Genomic DNA, 19,773 nt, shown 5'->3' on the forward strand with positions numbered 1-19,773 from the left:
CCTCCTCCTCAAGCTTCGGGGACCTAATCTCTTCTGTCCCTCTTCCCCTGGATGCTGCATGCGACCTCATGCCTACCTCTCTAAGCCCTCTGTCGATCTCTCCCACACACATTTACAAACACAAACACACACATACACACACACTGACATTCAAAAAAAAAACACTGATCACTGTTAAAAGTCATTGTTTCATACAGTATAGCTGTTTCGTAGTTTTATGTGTTGGAACTGGCAATTTTAAAGAGATAGCTCACCAAAACAAAGAAGATTCTACATTTACTGTGATGAATTTTCGGGTGAACAATCTCTTTAACATACAGACTCATCCAGTTATTTCCATAAGGCTTACTAGTGTTTTGTATTGCCAGTAGAGGGCAGCACTTTTCTTTTAATAGAGCACCGTGTGTGTTATCATAGTAGGCAGAAGCATCTTTGAGCCTTGTCTTTTGATAACTTAATATGTTACATGTCTGTTTAAGGTTTGTCAGCTTTTCATTACCACATTAGCATCATTATAATAGAAATGCCACCACCTCTGTTAGAATGACCCTTGGTAACAGTTAATTGTGCAAGCTATTAGTTCACAAGGGTCCTCGTGACTTAAACACAGCTTGCAGTCTGAACTAACCAGACCGAGAGTATTCAAATGCCTATAGTCACAAAGTGGCCTTGTTTGTTTTATTTTTAACCAATGGCTCCCCTAACCCTTTCGCTTTTTGGGATGGAGACTGCCTCGTGTTTCTTTGGGTGTCCCCTCTAACATACTCACCGCTGTCTAACTTTAACCGCGGGCACCATTAAGTCTCACTAACTCCTAGGGTTGGATTTCCATGGTTCGCTCTGTCTCTGTCTGTCTGTCTCTGTTAGGGGACTGCATGAACTGTGAGTAACTGCATCGCTTCACTGGATGAAATCAGTTCTGTGATTGGCTTCCGTTTAAGAATTTTATTTGTTTCTTTGCTTAGTGGTTTTGATGTTGATGTTAAAGAATTTTGTGTTTAAAGGACAACAGTGATAATGCTTCTGTTTGCATATTTTCATGATAGTTTTAGAAGGCTAATTGTAGATGCTCGCCATAGATTCAGACGTGCTGTCTGGTAAACAAATGAAAAAAGAATAAAATGAATTAAAAAACTTTAAAACATCATTAAATAATTAACATTTCTATCAAATAAATTAAATTAAATTAAATTTCAATAAAATGTGAAGTTTTCTGGTTCAGTTTTAGGCTCAAATGAAAAATTTCGAATCGTATAGAAATGTATTGCTAGTATTACCGAGTAACCAAAAATTTTTGTATATGATAAACATTTGTAAGTAAATGATAAATAAATAAGATTACCTTGCTACTAGGGCTGTCAAACAATTAATCGTTGAATAATCGTATCCAGAAGAAACGTTTACATTATATGTCTATGTATTGTGCATTTTTATTTTCTATTCATAGAAAATACATGTTACATGTTAACATATTTAGGAAACAGTTACACGTATTTATTTTATAATGTTTATTAATTTGTTTATTTAATATTTTTCCTAAATATATATATGTATGTATATATGTTTATAAATGCTAAATTAATATGCACAGTAAACAGAAATATGTTATGTAAACAATAACTTTTATTCTGGATGCGATCACGATTAATCGTTTGACTAGTTTCTTCTTTTACAATAGTATGGTAGGAACTCATAGAACTATTGTCCGTCAAGAAAGTTGTATGTATTTTCTTACTGTCCCCAAATGCAAATATACATGTACGTATTAGTTCACGGTATAGACAGATCCAGAAACAAAAGAGAAAAGCAGTCAGTACACATCGTTCTTTGTTGATGCTCGAGTGTGATCAGTTTTTCTCTCTGACCTGTGCTGAGTTACTAAAAATACCTCTTGTGCCTGTTGTTTATTTAAACGTAGTCAATAAAGATGAGCTGACACCCAAAATGAGGCCCATGTCCAATGACGCCGGCAACAGCAACCCGAACGTCAGTGATCTTATGGATGAGTTCATTCAGGAGAGGCTGAGGGCCCGAGGCAATTCTGTACGTATAAACACATGATGTCTAGAACTGTCCTTTTTCTTTTGCAAATGTAGAAATCCTATCAGGCTAGAATTTTTTGCCCACCTGCACAACCTTGGTTTCATAGGTATAGAATGTAATAACATTTTAATTTGAGTTAAAGAAAAGATTTAGTTTATTAAGAGTACCATAAAGAAATAGAAAGTGCACAATAAGACCAATGATATTTATTTAGGAAGTAAATGAGAGCAATTTATATCTTTCTGCCTTTAAATATCGCACAAAAGAGCATGACAAGACGTGGCAGTAGCCCGGGTAGTCTGGAGATCCCAAAAGATCTTCCAGAGCTCCTGAACCGCCAAAACGCCACACGACCTGCGGACGACCCCGGTGTGCCCTCTGAGTGGACATCACCAGCTAGTGCCAGCGGAAGTGACCTCATAAGCTCCGATAGCCAATCAGATTCCTTTAACGCTTTTCAGTATGTCAACAAGTTTGAGAGTAAGTGCATAAGTTTTGGTTGAATTCGAAACGATGGCTGTGTTTGGAGAGACTGGTTGTCAATTTTATTGTTTGTGTGCAGATTTCAGCTTCCCTCCTGAGACGTGCACTTTGGGCTCTTTAGATCAGGATAGTTTGGGTGGAACAGGACAGACGGCTGAGGAACAGGAGCTGTCCAGCCTCACGACACTCCACATTGATTCCGAGACGAGCAGCCTCAGTCAGCACGGCATATCGGCTGATACAGTCACTATTACCGGTATGCCCTGATGCCACTAGATCGAGATGATGCCTAAAATTAATTCATTTAAATGTAATCTCTAAGCGCATGATTGTGGTGCTTCCTCAGGTTCAGAGAGCGCGTCTCCCATGCACTCGCTTGGAGGTTCTCGATCACAGACGCCATCCCCAGCCACACTCACCGCCGAACACGTCCAACATAAAGACCTACAGCTGGATGAGAAAATGCATCACTCTGTCCTGCAGACGCCTGATGACCTCGGTACCGTATACACACATTTCTTGCTTAGGTGTTTTTAAGGTGGTTCTTGAAATATTTATAATGACTCTGCACAACTACAGAAACAAGCGAATTTCCGACGGAGGATGGCAGCGTGATGTCCGGAGGTACCTTGACCGGGTGGCACGCTGATGTCGCCACGGTGATGTGGAGGAGAATGCTAGGCATTCTGGGAGATGTCAACTCTATCAAGGACCCTGAAATCCATGCACAGGTCTTTGACTACCTCTGTGAACTCTGGCAGAACTTGGCCAAGGTGAACACACACACTCACACTCGCAAAACAAAACAAACAGACTCCTGAAAGTCCTTCAGAATCCTCTTAAAGGATGATTTACAGTGCTGGTTTCTAATCAAATTCCAGTTGCAAGAACGTCCTTGTGTCTCTGTTTTTTGCGTGTAATAGATCAGAGACAATCTCGGGATCTCCCTTGACAACCAGTCTTCTCCACCTCCGCCCGATCTGATTCCACCTCTTCGCATTCTGACTCCATGGCTCTTCAAAGTGAGTTCTCCAATAAATAACTGTATTGAATAGCAAAAAAGCTTAAAATCATTAAAATCACAAGTTTTATATTTATTTACTTTTATTTATCTGTCTAACCTTCTTTATGATTAATTTGTAAAATCTCATTTTGTACAACCTTTGCTTATTCTTATTTCTTCTGTCTTGCATTAATTTTTGCTTTTTGTCTTTCTCGCTTTTTCTCGCTTTCTTTTTGCCTTTATATAGGGCTGTTCAACAATTAATGACGATAAATCGCATCCAGAATAAAAGTTTAGATTTACATAATATATGTCTGTGTACTATGCATATTCATTATGTAGTTATAAACAGATATACATACATGTACATATTTAAGAAAAGTATTCAAATATAAATGTTTACGTATAATTTAAATTGTATATAAATATTAATGTAAACATGAGAATATTTAACAAAAAGTGTGGGACCACCACAAGGCTGTGTATTGTCTCCAGTGTTATTTTCTATGTAACGATTGTGTTTCACATCTTCAAATCTTCAAGTTTGCAGATGATACTACAGTAAATGGTTTAATAACTGAGAATTATGAAACTGACTATAGACAAGAGGTATCTACATTGTCGAATGAAACCTAATCCACATTTGAAATTGAACGCTCTTAAGACAATGGAAATGGTGTTCGACTTTCGACGGGGTAAAAATGCTAGTATGCCATTAACTAATAATGGCAAGGACATCGAGAATGTAGAGAGGTTTAAGATTCTGGGGTCCACAGTATCTGCATTGATAAAGTGGCAAGACAACTTGAAAGGCATCATTAAGAAATCTCACCAGAGACTATTTTAACTAAAAATATCTAAAAAGTATCTAAAGTTGGTATGGTCTGATTCTACAGAGCTGTCTTACAAAGGGTGCTGTCTTTTTCTGTTATAGTCGGGTTTAGCAGCTCGAATGCTAAGCAGAAAAGTCAAATTCGAAACATAGTGCAGACTTTCTCAAACATCAAAGGCCATGATTGATGACATGTTTGTCTCACGTTTGCAGAAAAAGGGTTTACATTTCTGAAACATTCCACCCATCCGGCCAGATATCAGTTTTTTACTTTACCTTCAGGCAGACGCCTTAGAACAATTAAAACTAAGTCTTCAAGTTTCTTGAAAAGTCCCTATTGTATGATGATCCGTGTCCTAAACTCATCTGGTTTTGTTGCATCTGTCACCTTGTATAATGGTGTAGAAATAATTTATGTATGATAATTTTGAATGTCATTTGGCAGTTAACAAAAAATTATTGTAAAAATTATTCATTCCTAATTATATACATACTGTATTTACATTTACATTTAGGCATTTGGCAGACGCTTTTATCCAAAGCGATTTACATTGCATTATCCTATACATTTAATATTGGTATTTGCAATCCCCTGGGATCGAACCCACAACCTTGCGTTGTTAACGCAATGCTCTTACAACTGAGCCGCAGGAAAGCTGTATATATACTGTATATATATATTGTACATATACAGTATATATGTACGCGTTTGTGTTTATAAGTAGAAAATAGATTTCAACAGTACACAACACATATAATGTAAACCCAAACTTTTATTCTGGATGCAATTAAAAGCGAATCGCCGATTAATCGTTGAACAGTCCTGCTTTTGATTTGTTTCTTTTTTTCATTTATTTTCTTAGCTAGTTTGTTTGGTACATGTTCGCTCTTGTAGATCTGCTTTCGTATGCCTGTCTCACTGCCCTTCCACCTGTTTTACATCTTTCAATTACCAAAACTCGAATGTGTCCCATAAATCTATACTTCTCCGTGATCTTGTATTTATGTATCAAGATTTGTCTGTCTGCAGGCCACTATGCTTAGCGAACGCTATAAACAGGGAAAACTCCACGCCTATAAGCTCATCTGTAAGATCATGAAGAGAAGACAGGACGTTTCCCCTAACTCGGACTTCCTCATGCACTTCTACAACATCATGCACTGTGGCCTGCTTCACCAAGACCAGGTTTGTGTTTGTGTGTTCCTAAAACTGAATGTGTAGAATCAGTCCGTTCTGATAAAACCATTTCTCTTTGTCTCACAGGACATCGTAAACACCATCATCAAGCACTGTTCTCCACGCTTCTTCTCTATTGGTCTTCCTGGAGCAACTATGCTCATCCTGGACTTCATCGTGGCAGCGAGCCGGGTGACCGCCTGCTCGTCCCTTAACGTAAGAAACCACAACGGTTTCCAAATAGCATCTGTTGTCTTATTTTTCTCTCTGTTTACGTTTCTTGTTCTTTGATCATCTCTCAGGCTCCTCGGGTGGAAGCTCAGATTTTGTTGGGGTCCCTCGTATGTATCCCAAACCTGTATAAGGAACTTCCCGCCCTCCACCCCACAACGGCTGAGATCATCATGACGAAATTCACAGATGTCAAGGTATCATGTCCTGTATCATATTCAAAGTTACCTTTAGTGTTTTTCTCTACACAGCTTGCGTTAACCTCTGATCGCAAGCTTACCCCGTTGGCAGATCCAAGTGGCTGAATGTATGCTCGTCCCACAGTTGTTTAGAGTGCATGGAAATGCCCTGTAATTGTTCCTTCTGGCACTAATGTGCTAATGGGCCATCAGTAATGCAGGGTGCATTGACACAGCCTCCGCGGGGTTGTTGTTATTGTGTTGCCGTGTTGTTCAGAGCGGCGCTAAGGAGCTAATGCCATGCGGGGAGGTGTCCGTCACCCGCATGCAGAAATTCACATGATGGCATCTGATGACAAGGATCTGGCCGTGAATGACAAGACTGCGGTTAACGCGATCCTCTTTTGCTGCGTGTGCACGCGCACAGATGCTGCTTTTCCAGATGGTTGGATATGTCGCGTTCATAGTTGCCAGATTGCTGGTTTTATGTCAGATTTTGCGTCTGTTGTGAGCGGTGTGGTCTGCGTCTGATCATTATCTGTTTGTCTGTCCGCATTATCTCGCTCTGTGCATCTGTCTCTGGTGGAAACGTGTGCGGTCTCTCATGTTTCTGTGCTTGAATGTGTTCTGCGTATGTCTCGCTGTGTGTAAGAAGGAATGACATTGATCTATCAGGGTCTAGACAGTTCCTTGAACATGATTTTGCGGCCAATGTATTGCGACCTCATATCAGGAAGAATCAACGTTTCTTTGATGATTTTGGATATAAAAGCTTCATTCATAATGAAAACTTACAGACGTCTAAACTTTCTCACAGGTTATTGAAACAAAATAACACACGCAAATGCAATGCATTATGAATTTTCACAATTTGGATCTGGTGTGCGAAAAATGTAAAAAACTGTAATGAACAGTGATATTTTGGTTTTCTTTTTCAGGAGCACATAATCAAACACATCTTGACCTCAGCCAGAGATGAGCCTTCTGCACCAGCAAGGTACAAACTCAGTGAACACTGACAAGTTGTCCTTTTTCACTCTTAACACATTGAGGTGTGCTCCTGACACAAGCACACAAGATTTCATTTTCATCCCATTTTCCCCACTTTGTTTCAATCATTTTCTCTATTATTGTTACTGTCTAAATATGACGTGTAATTTTTCTGATAAAGTGTATTAAAGCAACAACAAAACAGCCAATGAAAAGATTTACGTGGAGATTTTAGGGATTTTTAACCAATGAAATTTCGCCGCGGGAAGGGCTTTGACATTGAGGGTTTTAAAAGTGTAATGTTTACAGGATCTTACTGTGATTGTTGACCAATGTTTGAGTTTAAGGAGTTTAACTGGTGTTCAAATGGTCAATGTTAATTATGAAGAAATTTTTTGTAATGCAATAATTTTTTTAAGTGATGTGCCCAGCACTGTATACAATACATACATTTTTAAAAGGGGTCAAATACAAATATTTTGCAAATACTTGTTTCTCTGTGTCTTTGGTTTGTTATAAGTTGTCCATGTATGTATGAGACACGTAAAATTGCAGAAGTTAAAGTTTCGGAACAAAATATGCATTCTATGCAAAAGCGAATGCTCACCCAGACCTGCCTGAAACACCTTGGGAAACCCCCCCTCAATTTTTTGCGGATCGTGATAAGATTTGACTAAGGCCGCCAAAATGTATAAGCAAGTAAGGTGGGCGAATCTGTAGGTACAATTGCTTTGAGTCCTGATGTAATGCATAAACATTGCATTACATCTAAAATAATGTTTGTTTAAGCTGTATCATATGACCCCTTTCAATTCAATTCAAGTTTATTTATATAGCGCTTTTCACAATGTGTATTGTTTCAAAGCAGCTTTACAGGGGCAAACAGGAAAAACAGATAAATTAGAAGATTAACTTGTCGTTGTTACATGATAAGTAGCTTCCTTCAGAAACCATTGTTTAGTATTGTTTTTTCAGGTTAGTACATTCACATATTTTTTGTGTCAAGGCAAGCAAGCCTCATCCGGGACAGACTAATAACTCTGGGGTCAAAATCGATGCTGGTCTGTGTCTGGTCACATCTAGACAGATTAGGACGAGTGTCATATAAAGTAATCCAGGACTCGAGTCCCATTAGAATCAATGCTAATCCTCCCAAGTCATTAGAAGCCCCACTGACTAACTTGTATTTTTGGAGAAAATCATAGAATGTCATAGAAGGGGCAGATTGATGGCGAACGTAAATATGCAATATAGAAACAGACATGTGACCCATTTTATATCGTTTATGATCGTTATCTGGTTTGATTGTTTTGCAGGTGTGTGGCACTCTGCAGTTTGGGGGTTTGGCTTTGTGAAGAGCTGGTTCATGGCACACAACACCCACAGATCAAAGAAGCACTCAATGTCATCTGTGTCACTCTCAAGGTAACGAAGAAATTATAGATTTTTTAAAAGAGATTTTTTGCATCTGCAAAAGTTGTAATCCTTCATCATGAGCTTTAAAAAAAAATTAACGTTAAAGCATGACTACAAAAAACATTCTAGTCTCCAAAGAGCAAGAAAAGTCCTGTTCTTTATGACCTGTTCTCAAAAGAAATAGAATTTGTTTTGTGTCTTATAACCTTCACTGGCACTGTGAGTGGACAGAGCAGAAAATGAAGGCATTGCCCTTGGCCTCAGTGTTGTGTTGCCGTTCCTGATGCCTGGGCTCACGAAACTGGCACAAGTATCTTCTCTTCATCCAGAAGAAGATTACTCCATATTCCCTGCACCCACCCCTACCAGCCTTCCTAAATCTGGACCGTCAACATGTTTGGCTTCTCCGCTCCTCGCAGACAGAAGGCTAATCCACGGAAGAATGCACGGTTCAGAGACTTTGAGGAATTATTGCATTTCTGCCTGAAATAAAGCCTTGGGCCTGCACACGTGCACAAAGTCTCGTCCAAGTGGATAAGTCGACTGGTGATGAGGTCAATTGTTTTGTAGGAGTTTCTGTGGTGTCGGTGTTACAGTGAAGGGTTAGACATGAGGGTCTTCTCTTTCCTTTGGGTGCGTTCCATTAAACAGCATTAGGCAAATTCTCATCCCTAGATTTATAATCGGCTCAGATAGGACCCACGTCACAATTTGCTGTTTTTGTTGCACCTGTCTAAGCTCATTATTGTTTGCTGACGGGGCTGATTTTAACAGTTTGTGTTCTCCTTCCAGTTCTCGAATAAAACCGTCGCCCTGGCGGCCTCGGACATCCTGCACCTGCTTATAAACTACGTGGACGATCTGCAGACGTTCCCACCCAACACTCCAAAGAAAATTGTGGAGGTAAATTCACATTACAAGCACAGTTATGAAACCTGATGGACAACCTCAGGCTCACTTTATATTTCTTCTTTTTAGGTCCTTATAGCAACCATTACTTACCTTCTGCCGGCCACAGAGTCCTCCCCTCATGAGCTGGACAAAAGGGTACGCAGATAATTTTGTCCCAGAACGTCTAGGTTGCTCATGTTTTCATATAAAGAAATTACCAAAAAGTAGTAGGACAAGATAAGTCTGATAGTTTTGAGACATGTATCTCCATAAATCAAGTGTAATGTTTATATCTTTCTTTCTTTCTCTAGCTGGTTGTTTCTCTGCTCCTGTGCCTGCTGGACTGGGTCATGGCTCTACCTCCAAAAACTCTCCTTCAGCCAGTTGACGGAGCCTCTGACGAGGAGACCAACGACAAGTCTGTTCTTAGCTGCATTTATAAGGTACGAGGCGCCCGTCTGCTGTCTCCTGCACCTGCCACACTGCATTTCTAACTCTGTTGTCCATCTCTCAGGTCCTCCATGGTTGCGTATACGGTGCACAAAGCTTTAGTAACCCCAGTTACTTCCCCATTCACCTGTCAGACTTGAGTAGCCCAGACTATGACCCCTTCCTACCGCTGGAGAACTTGAAGGAACCGGAGCCTCTCCATTCGCCCGACTCTGAACGCTCCTCCAAACTGCAGCCCGTCACTGAAGGTGTTTATATCTTATGCTTCTCACCAGTACCACCAATATTTGTTATATATTTTTTATATTTTTATACTTAATTTATACTTTACTTGAGATCGCAAGTATTTTTTTCTTAAAATAATAGTCTTGGATCATTTTTTTTACGATAGTGCAGTGCCTCCTCACTTGTATTTCATACATTGTGTCCTATTTCGAGTGTGAAGTCATTTTTGAGGTCTGAACAAATACAGAAGGTAGTACAAAATCACCATCGCATTTTTCAACCAACATTTTGGAACATCAAGTTTTCAAAGCAAGTGGGCAAACATGTCATTTTTATCACATAGTGTCTTTTGATAAAACCCCAGAAAAACATGAATTTTAGCTTTATCACTTCACTTTTTCCCACCCCGTTTTTACTAATGTAATTACCTCATGGAATTTAAACTAGAGAAACACTTTCCAGAACAAATCGAAGTAGAGGCAATGGTTGAATGAACAAACTAAATGTCTTCACCACCGAATCTGTTTGCGCTGTCATGCTGCTTTCACCGCGTGTGTCCATGTTAGAGGAGGGGTTTGAAATTGACAGCAGGGGGCTGGTTTCCTGTTCTGCCGAAGCTGTGTCTCTCCATCAAGAGAAAATAACTAATCATTACAAGCCCGAGCGAGATATGTGTCTACCACTTTCCTACCTCCATTACTCTTGAAATTACTCCTGGTGCTGGATTCTTATTGGATCGAGGTGTTCAGTGGCTTAGGTGGTCCTGATATCACTTCATCAGACTAAAATCCCGCCTTTGTTATCCCTCCACCCCTGAGAGCTCAGGGCTAAGAATGTTTTGGCTCATTAAGGCGGTAGAGAGTGTAGCTGAATGTGATTGGTGCCGTGTTTTGATTAGAGGGACTGGGCCACTGGCACGTTGGGTGTGTTGGTATTAGGCTGCTCTCTGCATGGTTTCCTTTAGAGTTTCGGTGGAGGAGAGGAAAGGTCTCCGTTGGGATTGACTGATCAGTATCAAGGCATCTTCACCTCTCCCCATGTTTCCTACATCGTAATGTCTCCGTTTTCCCAGCCATCCCAGAGTTTATCACTAAACCCCTAATGATCAGAGTGTCTAAACTATTTTTCCTTGCTTATTTCGAACACCTTTTCAACATCATTCCAGGGTCATTTATCTTTCTCTCCAATTACCCGAGTCCAAACCATACTGTTGCAGAGGATGAGTTTCTTTGCCTTTTCACATTGATTTTAAATTTGTGCGGTCAAGTCGATTAATCACGATTAATTGATTTCAAAATAAATGTTTGTGTTTACGTGTGTGTTGTGTAAATTTATATGCTCTATCTATAAATCTATAAATGCACACACATACTTGTGTGTATAACAATTTTTTTATACATAAATGTACATAATTTATTTAAACAATATAGATTGATAAATATATACATGTATGCGTGTGTATTTATATATATATGCACATATATATACACTACACATACATATACCGTATTATATAAACGCAAACGTTTATTTTGGAATCGATTAATCGCGATTAATCGATTTCACAGCGCTAATTTAAATTTATCTGTGGGTAATAAAAGAGCCTGAGAGTGCTACATTTCAACTGGTCATTAAAAGCATATAACAATTCTGGCCAAAAAAAATGTCAATGCAATTGCCAGGGGTGTAGTGGGTAGTCCACTTTTTTTGTTAAATACACAGATTTTGTGGGCAATCACATACCTCCGTCTTACATCCCTCTTTTTCTGTTTGTAGTGAGGAGTCGTATTCAGCACGGCCTGATCTCAATTGCCGCACGCACAGTCATATCCCACCTGGTCAACCACCTGGGCCACTATCCCATGAGCGGTGGTCCGGCTACTCTGACAAGCCAGGTGTGCGAGAACCAGGATAATCCATACAGCGAGAGCGCTGACCTGACGCCTGAACTCTTTGATGCTCCCAACTTGCAGTTCTTTGTGCTTAATGGAACCACACTGCTGTCCTACCTTCAAATCCGGGCAGAGGGTGGTCTGCCCGGAGGCGGTATGTCGGCTGGCCTCACCACTACCAATGCCTGTGTACGAGTCATCGTGAGGGACATTTCCGGAAAACACTCCTGGGACTCAGCCGTGCTGTATGGCCCACCTCAATGCATCAGTCCCGGTCAACCTTTGCACCTTTATTCATCCTCCACTCCAGCAGGGGGAAGTAGAGAACATGCCAAAGATCAGGGTAGTTTAGAGAGTGGCAGTCAAGAAGAGCCAGAGAATGGAGCGTTTCATGAAAATGAGGAGAACCTGGAGAGGGATGAAGAGGAAGACAATGAGGACAGGGAGGAGATGGAACTTGAGGAAGAGGATGAAGAGGCAGCACTGGAGCTGATGGCCCCACAGGCGAAACGGCGGTGCACTGAAGTCGTCCCAAGATGGGACTCCCTGAATGATGGAGAAGACGTGCTGGACGAGATGCTGCAGTACTTGGAATACTCTAGCCCGGAGTGCCTGCAGCGCACCGGCGCACCTCTCAATATACCAGCCCCGCCCCCCAACTGCGTGTCCGAGAAGCAGGAGAATGATGTCATCAATGCCATCTTGAAGCAGTGCGCTGAAGAGCGCGACTTTACGCTGCATTGTGGGAACGGCATGAACATGAGAGCGGCGGTCCAGCAAGAGCCAAGCCCTCAGAGACCCCAGTCGGCCTTCTACTACTGCAAACTGCTCCTCAACATACTGGGCATGAACTCCTGGGAAAACAGGTAAGATGACTTAAATGACCATGAGAACCAAAACATTGTGTTTAAATATTGAGCTGATAGGTTAAAGGGATAGTTCACCCCTAAATGAAATCATGTGACCAAATGTCTTTACAAATCGGCATTGACTTTCTTCTGGAAGACACGAATGAAGATATTTCGAAGAACGTTGATAACCGATCAACATCGCCCCCCCATTGAGTTGCATTGTATGGACACAAACCACAGAGACATTTCTCAAAAAATCTTTTTTTGCGTTACACAGATGAAAGAAAGTCATATGATTTTTGAACAACATTAAAGTGAATAAAAATGACTTTACGCATTAATCTTTACATGTGTTAAAAACAGCTGACATTTTCTATGAAATCCTACCCGACTTTTTGTCCTTTTATCAAAAAAACGTACAGTATGCAGCATTCAATGACATTAAATTCTGTCTGCATTTTAGTTCATTCGCTCTGTTTTACCATCAAGGTAAAAACCTTCATCAACGCTCCATTAAACCATCCGTTGTTTTCTGATTTAGAGAATGACCAATTTTTTCCCTGGGAGTTGGTTAGCATGAATCCTGCTGTTGTTAAAGTGCGATAATGCATGTAAACATCCTGCTGGTCCGCACCTCTGTCTGATGGTGCAGATCTGCTATAATCTGCTTAAAACGGTCAACATCTTTCTGATGAGCTCATCTACAGTTCCGTCCATTCAATGCCCACCAAACCCCCTCCCAACCATCTCCCTCACTTCAATCCAGATCCATTTTGTGGCATTACGGACAATAGTTAAATACTTCCAGATGACCAATAATTGGATAATTGGGGTTATTATTCACAGTGAATGTAATGGCATTGATTTTAATTATATACATATTCCGTGTTATGAGATTAATAAGGGAAAATTGTTTTTTGCCATTCCCTCATAGAGCCGTCAGAAAAACCTTTTCTATAACCGCTCGGGGAGTGTGTGTGTATGTGTGCGCACGCATGCAGCTTTAATGAAGGGATTAATTCTTGAGGGGTCTGTTATCTGCCGAGCAGCGGCGGTACTTTTCATTCTTGCCTGATACGCGGGGCGAAAATAAAAGGCTGCTACCTTTCGAGTTGGCTGCGGGGTTATTATGAGTGCGAGAGACGGGAGAAAATGCATAGGGGCTGTTTAATGAGGAATTGTCCTGCTGTCGCTCTCCAGGCATTCATGTATCATTTATCCATGGTCAGAGACTAAGGCATTGCAATCCGCCGGGCCATTGTGTGTGTGAGCGCGCGTCTAATATCGGCCTTTTATGCCGTTCGCGTGTTCGCCTCGTGAAATGACTCACTTTCAATGGGGAAAATGAAGACCATTACATTGCAACAAGCTAATAAAGAGACCTCTGCTCAAAGAAAAGAGAACAAAACAAAAAGTCCTTTTAGAGAGCATCGTGTGGCTTTTCCACATCACTCGCACAGCCACTTGGAGGGTGGGAGAGAGAGAGTAACTGTAGGTTACTGACGCTATAAAAGCTTCAGACAAAAAAAATGTAATATCTGATGATTCTTATTTGTAACATCATGAGTTCGTTTTGTTTCTAGTTTATCCATCATTTCCAAAGACGTTTTCTCCTGTTGCTTTATGCGTGTGTTTGCATCACGTTGACTGCTTTTCCAGGAGTTTGTGAGAAAAACAAGAGGGTGGATAATTAAGTAGACAGGATCTTAATGAAAGAGAGGTCAGACTAAAGTGCTGTGTCTGTCTGTCCGTTCCTCTTGTTTATTTGGGGGGGTTGACTTTTTCTCCTCTGTCAATTTTTCTCTTTTTGCTCTTTTAACATGACATGACAAGGCCAAACTATTTCTGTTCAGATTTGTTTTTCAGAAGGGTTGAACCTGTTTGTATCCACTGTTGTCGGCCTATCAATCAGAACGGATATTTCAAAGATCAGTTAACTCCAGGACATCGCTCTGTGTTAGCTCACATATTGATGCATTTTGTTTCCAGGAACAGTTTTCACCTGCTGAAGAAGAACGAAAAACTACTGAGAGAGCTGAAGAATCTGGATTCCAGACAGTGGTATGTTTTTATTCTATATATTTTTTTTCAAATACTGTAATAAGGTTGTCTTTATGCTGCTTCAGAAATGTCCTACTTCCCATTTCTGAAGTTGTAATTACAAGTTTGTCACGTTCGGGTGGCTTATTGTCATAAAGAATAAGCATCCTTTCTGTTTTCAGCTTTACATTATCTGCTCTACTATATACTTTCACTGCAAAATCTAGACTAAATCCGGACTTTTCAGTTTTTTTTTTACTGTTTAAAGGGACACGGCTAAAACGAATATTATCTTTTGTTTTAGATGTAATGCAATGTGTATACACGATTTAAGGTTAAAAAACATCATATTTTCCAAATATGTTTTGCTCCGCCTCTCTGAAACGAGCAGATTTTTTACAAAGCTCATCGCTCTGAAAAGCGTGGTGTGCTATGATTGGATAGTTAACCAGTGTGTAGTGATTGTTAGAATATTGCAAGCGTGTGACGGAAATGTAACGCCTCTTACCATATTTAGAACATCAGAAGTCTTAGTCAGATTGTACCACGAACTGACATAGATTTGTGGGGGTGTGGTTACACAAGGCGTTTCTGGCTGTGTCGTTGTTCTGCTAAACACAAAGAAAGATATTTAGAAGAATGTTTGTAACCAAACAGATCTGGGGCACTATAGACTTCCTTAGTAAGGAAAAATATCTATTATGGTAGTCTATAGTGCTCCAATAGAGTTTAGTTTTCAACATTCTTCAAAATATCTTCTTTTGTGTTTAATAGAATAAAGATTTTAATATAGTTTTGAAACAACTTGATGGTGAGTAAATGATGACAGAAATTTGGGTGCACTATCCTTTTAAATGCCTAAAACATTGTTCAAACATTTTTCATCTGTTTATCTGTACGTGACGCATCTCATCTCTGTCTCTTAAATTCATGTTTTTCCAGTCGCGAAACGCACAAGATTGCAGTGTTTTACGTGGCAGAGGGACAAGAAGACAAGCACTCCATATTGTCCAACACAGCTGGAAGTCAGGCGTATGAAGACTTTGTGTCAGGCCTGGGCTGGGAGGTAAGTGATCGTCTTTAAATGTATGCATAAGCCATCAATTCTGACTTCCTGCTGTCATTTAAATCCCAGTAACAAAAAACGCTGCAAATGTGTGTAACCCACTCACAAAATGTATATTATTTTGTATTTTTAGGTCAACCTTACTAGTCACTGTGGATTCATGGGTGGCCTTCAACGTAACAAAAGTACGGGTTTGACGATGCCATACTTTGCCACCTCTACGGTAGAGGTGATGTTCCATGTGTCTACGCGCATGCCTCCAGATTCAGACGACTCACTCACTAAAAAGGTGAGATTGCATTTTATAGGATGCTTTTATAAGGTTACTAATATAATAATGGTATTTCCAATATTTTCATCCTCTTCCGGACTCTAAAAGGTTAGCAGATTTTTGGTAAAGCTACAAAAAATAAACCCAAAGCTGTTGATCCACTAAAGAGTTAAACTTTCCCTCTGGAAGACCGTTTAGGTTGTAGACAGTGTTGTTCTCCTCACATCTCTCTTTTGTCTCGAGCTGTCCTGTAGCGTTCCTCCTGTTCTTTAGGTGAAGTGAGGTACAGAACCTCACTGATCCGACCATTCACACCTGATCATTAAATCTAACCCAGGCTAATCTGCGGGGTGGGACACTTATACCTGCCGAGAGCTGCACTTTTGTGTTGCTGGGTTCCCCACGGAGAGTAAAGGTCCTTTTCTGCTATCAGAGCAGAGAAAAAGAGAAAGTAATGACTCCTAACAGCAGTACTTTATTCTGCCTCTCCCGCTGGCTTTTATCTCCATCTCTCTTTTATTTAAAAGGGACGTCGCACCTTTTTCTATCTCATTTTTCGTCCCTCCAGTCATAGTGACCTCACAGAGAAATGTCGGCCCTGTCGCAAAACCTAGTCTATGTAGGTGTTTATAAAATTTCTTCTTTTGTATGGATTTTTAGGCAGTACTGCATGTGTCTTTCATGTAGAAGCAATCCCATCATGCATTGCGACAAGCATGTAATCTAAATTTTAACTGTATAATAGAATAGTGTGCTATATGTAACCAGTTGGGAGTCAAGTTGACAAGCGGGCTTGTAGACAGCATCATTTTTGGAGCACAGACAATGTTCGTTAGTTTTTCTCTGTCTGCATGGGTATTTTTTTCTACTCACATGGGCAGCGCAAATCTAATAATGTGCAGCATTAGCTGTAATGAGCTTGACTTGAAGGCTGTGATACAGGGCTGTTTGCGGAGCGGGCGACCCATGCCGAATGACCAATCGCTTGTCATTAGAGCTGTCCCCTTACATCCTCACTCATACGTCTTGTGGGGCAGAGAGGAGGCGATAAGGTGCTAATGCGCTCCAAAGACTTATTAATGAACGCTGATAGAAATGTGATATTGCGGTGGGTGACACTGGGGAGGGGGTGGGTACAGTGGACCCTACTAGAAGGGCTGTTTATTGGGGGGATCGAGGCGGCCCTAATTAGATTACCACCTTTAGAAATGGTCTCGCCTACAGCTTATTGTGACTTTGGTTTTATGAGGCCGAGCAGGTATAGGAGCTTGTGGGAAATTTGTGGAGGGGTGGATTGTGATTGTTTTTTTGAAGAAGGGTGAACCCATGATTTGTGTTGTTTGATTATCTTTGAGTGTAAGGCATGGAATGAGATGATCATTTGACGGATGTGATGATGAGACCAAATATGTTTATTTTATTATTTTAACTCAAGAAAGGGCAACAAATGTGAACGATTTCAAGATGTCATGTTCACAACGCAAAGCTGCCTATAAATATGGATACATATAAGCTTCTTTTTAGTATTTTGAATCTTGTGAACTACTTTTAGGATCAATAGATGTCTTGAAGGCCTTTTATGATTTTAAAGAATAACAGAAAATGGTCAGAACTAGTTTCGGTGGAAAAAATCTTTACGGTTTGCCAAACATTTAATAATAACATTTTATTAATTTGTATGGTCACTTAATGAAAAATATAAACAAATGTGTTTTTGGAAAATGGCCTGTTGAAACCATGATGACCCCTTCACCCATTAGATCGCATTTCTCTTCTGCATGTGTTTAAAAGAATATGCTGTTATTTCCTATGTGGCGACTGGTAAAACATCTGATGCTTTATTAAATGCGATCAAATGCAGATCTATCCCTTTGCTCGGAAGGGGAACAGAAATTGTGCCTCAACCCCACCGCATCCTGCCAACCGAGTGTGGCATTTCTCAGAATGATGTTACATGAATTAAACAAAGATGGCCGAGATGAAAGAAAATCTCTCGGTCCAGACCACCTTATCGTCCAATAAAACTCCAATCGTTTTGTCACACAGACACACACCCTCGAACCAAATGGCAACTGAGGGCTGGATGTAATTCATGGCTGTAATTTGAGCGCAAGGTGATGTGTGGGGGCCGGTCTGGCCCCGCGCGGGGTCTTGGGCTGCCATTTCTGCCTCACAGGGGGGCTCGGGGGACGTCCACACCACACTCGCCTATATGCCGCCCTAATTAAATTGGGTCCGTCTCTGCGCTGCATCGCCTATTATGACTCCTCGGAGGCAAATTAGATTTCCAAGGGCTGCAGGAGAGGCTATCCAGAGCATGATCTTCCGATAGCTCCTCTAAACCATGTTAACTAGACACTAAAGCGTGTCAGCGCAGCCAGCGGTGCTAAACCGCATACACATGTTTGTTTTCTTTGTGGCCTGCAATCTATCTGATTGGCTGTCTCTGCATAACTTCTGTAGGGCCGTACGTTTTTTTAAATGTTTATTTTATGTTTTCAGTATGTTATTGTAATATAATAGATATCTGATTACCCTAGCCTAGACGTAAATCCTAGAACGATTTACACCTTGACTCACCGGTTTGGGTTTTGTGTCTTAAGAGTCAGTTCCCTTCTTTTGACAGTTCAAGCGGTAGCCGCAAAGCAGCACTTGAAGGTTAAAGAAAGAAATGTTTCAGTCGTGAAAGGATGGAGGTTGTCATTGGCCGCATAAAGGTCGCAGGTTTCGTTCTGGGGAGTTGACGGGTCGCTGCGTCCGTGATGGTGGCAGTGATTGAGCGAGTCCCGTGAAGATGGAGTGATCTGGGGAAGATAGATGAGAGGAGGACAGCGGGACCGAGACGGCCCGCTCACGACTGTCAGTGCAAGGTTAATATCAACGTAGTGGAATAGCTGGACCTCAGCTCAGACAAACTGCAGTCGTGATTGAATTCACATTTGTTTGAGGTTTCGCCTGTTACAGCGAAAATTATGTCAGAGAGTACGACTTGCACTGAATTTCAATGGCGCACACAAACCTTGTGTTCTTTTACCTACGGTCACCTACAGATTGTACAAATCTATCATGTTGTGTGATGTTGTAATTATTTACACACCTTAATGTGTGTTCAGACTGTGATGCTGTGTGTCGCTACGAGTTCGTTAGAAGGCGTTCCTAGCTTTGGATACTCTAGTAACATTTATAAACAAACCCTGACGAGGGACGGATGACGTGAACTCCGCTGCTTTACTCATATTGGTAGTCTCTTCCGAAAGTCACTCATCATTTGAGCAATTCTCAACTTTGTCGCGTCGCTAGACACGCCCACTTCCGGTTGCCAACGGTCACTGTCGTGAGTGTCGCCGGAAGTCGCCAACTGTGCATTGAAGTGAATGGAATCATCAAGCTTTGCACAGTTGAACGGGGCTGGCAGTCTGAACGGGGCATTACTGTCATTGCAGATTGAACATCTTGTCCGGTCTTGTTGCTTGTGTATCACTTATTTCACTTAATTCTTTGTATAGTTACGGCATCTGGGCAACGATGAAGTGCACATCGTGTGGTCCGAGCACTCACGGGACTACAGGAGGGGCATCATTCCCACTGAGTTTGGAGATGTGCTGATCATCATCTACCCCATGAAGAACCACATGTACAGCATCCAAATCATCAAGAAGCCTGAGGTGAGAATGACCTTGAAGAAAGCCGTCAATTGTTACTTCGTAGTGAAAATATGAATATATATATATTT

At 40.9% G+C, this 19,773-nt stretch overlaps 1 protein-coding gene across 8 annotated transcripts in view; it reads left to right on the top strand.

Annotated features, from left to right (window-relative positions):
- The window catches only part of ralgapa1 (Ral GTPase activating protein catalytic subunit alpha 1), a 54,445-nt gene that overhangs the window by 17,738 nt on the left and 16,934 nt on the right, over positions 1-19,773 (top strand). For all 8 annotated transcript variants that reach the window (XM_056768430.1, XM_056768432.1, XM_056768428.1 and 5 more), the window contains 20 exons: positions 1,919-2,043; positions 2,310-2,523; positions 2,606-2,782; positions 2,873-3,025; positions 3,106-3,299; positions 3,450-3,548; positions 5,392-5,547; positions 5,626-5,754; positions 5,841-5,966; positions 6,887-6,945; positions 8,255-8,363; positions 9,147-9,257; positions 9,333-9,401; positions 9,557-9,688; positions 9,760-9,943; positions 11,697-12,678; positions 14,653-14,724; positions 15,646-15,769; positions 15,903-16,058; positions 19,547-19,705. In XM_056768430.1, coding sequence (XP_056624408.1) covers positions 1,919-2,043; positions 2,310-2,523; positions 2,606-2,782; positions 2,873-3,025; positions 3,106-3,299; positions 3,450-3,548; positions 5,392-5,547; positions 5,626-5,754; positions 5,841-5,966; positions 6,887-6,945; positions 8,255-8,363; positions 9,147-9,257; positions 9,333-9,401; positions 9,557-9,688; positions 9,760-9,943; positions 11,697-12,678; positions 14,653-14,724; positions 15,646-15,769; positions 15,903-16,058; positions 19,547-19,705 — 3,530 coding nt within the window. The remainder of the gene's footprint in view (positions 1-1,918; positions 2,044-2,309; positions 2,524-2,605; positions 2,783-2,872; positions 3,026-3,105; positions 3,300-3,449; positions 3,549-5,391; positions 5,548-5,625; positions 5,755-5,840; positions 5,967-6,886; positions 6,946-8,254; positions 8,364-9,146; positions 9,258-9,332; positions 9,402-9,556; positions 9,689-9,759; positions 9,944-11,696; positions 12,679-14,652; positions 14,725-15,645; positions 15,770-15,902; positions 16,059-19,546; positions 19,706-19,773) is intronic.

Source organism: Triplophysa dalaica, chromosome 15 (genome assembly GCF_015846415.1).
Source record: "Triplophysa dalaica isolate WHDGS20190420 chromosome 15, ASM1584641v1, whole genome shotgun sequence".
NCBI lineage: Eukaryota > Metazoa > Chordata > Actinopteri > Cypriniformes > Nemacheilidae > Triplophysa > Triplophysa dalaica.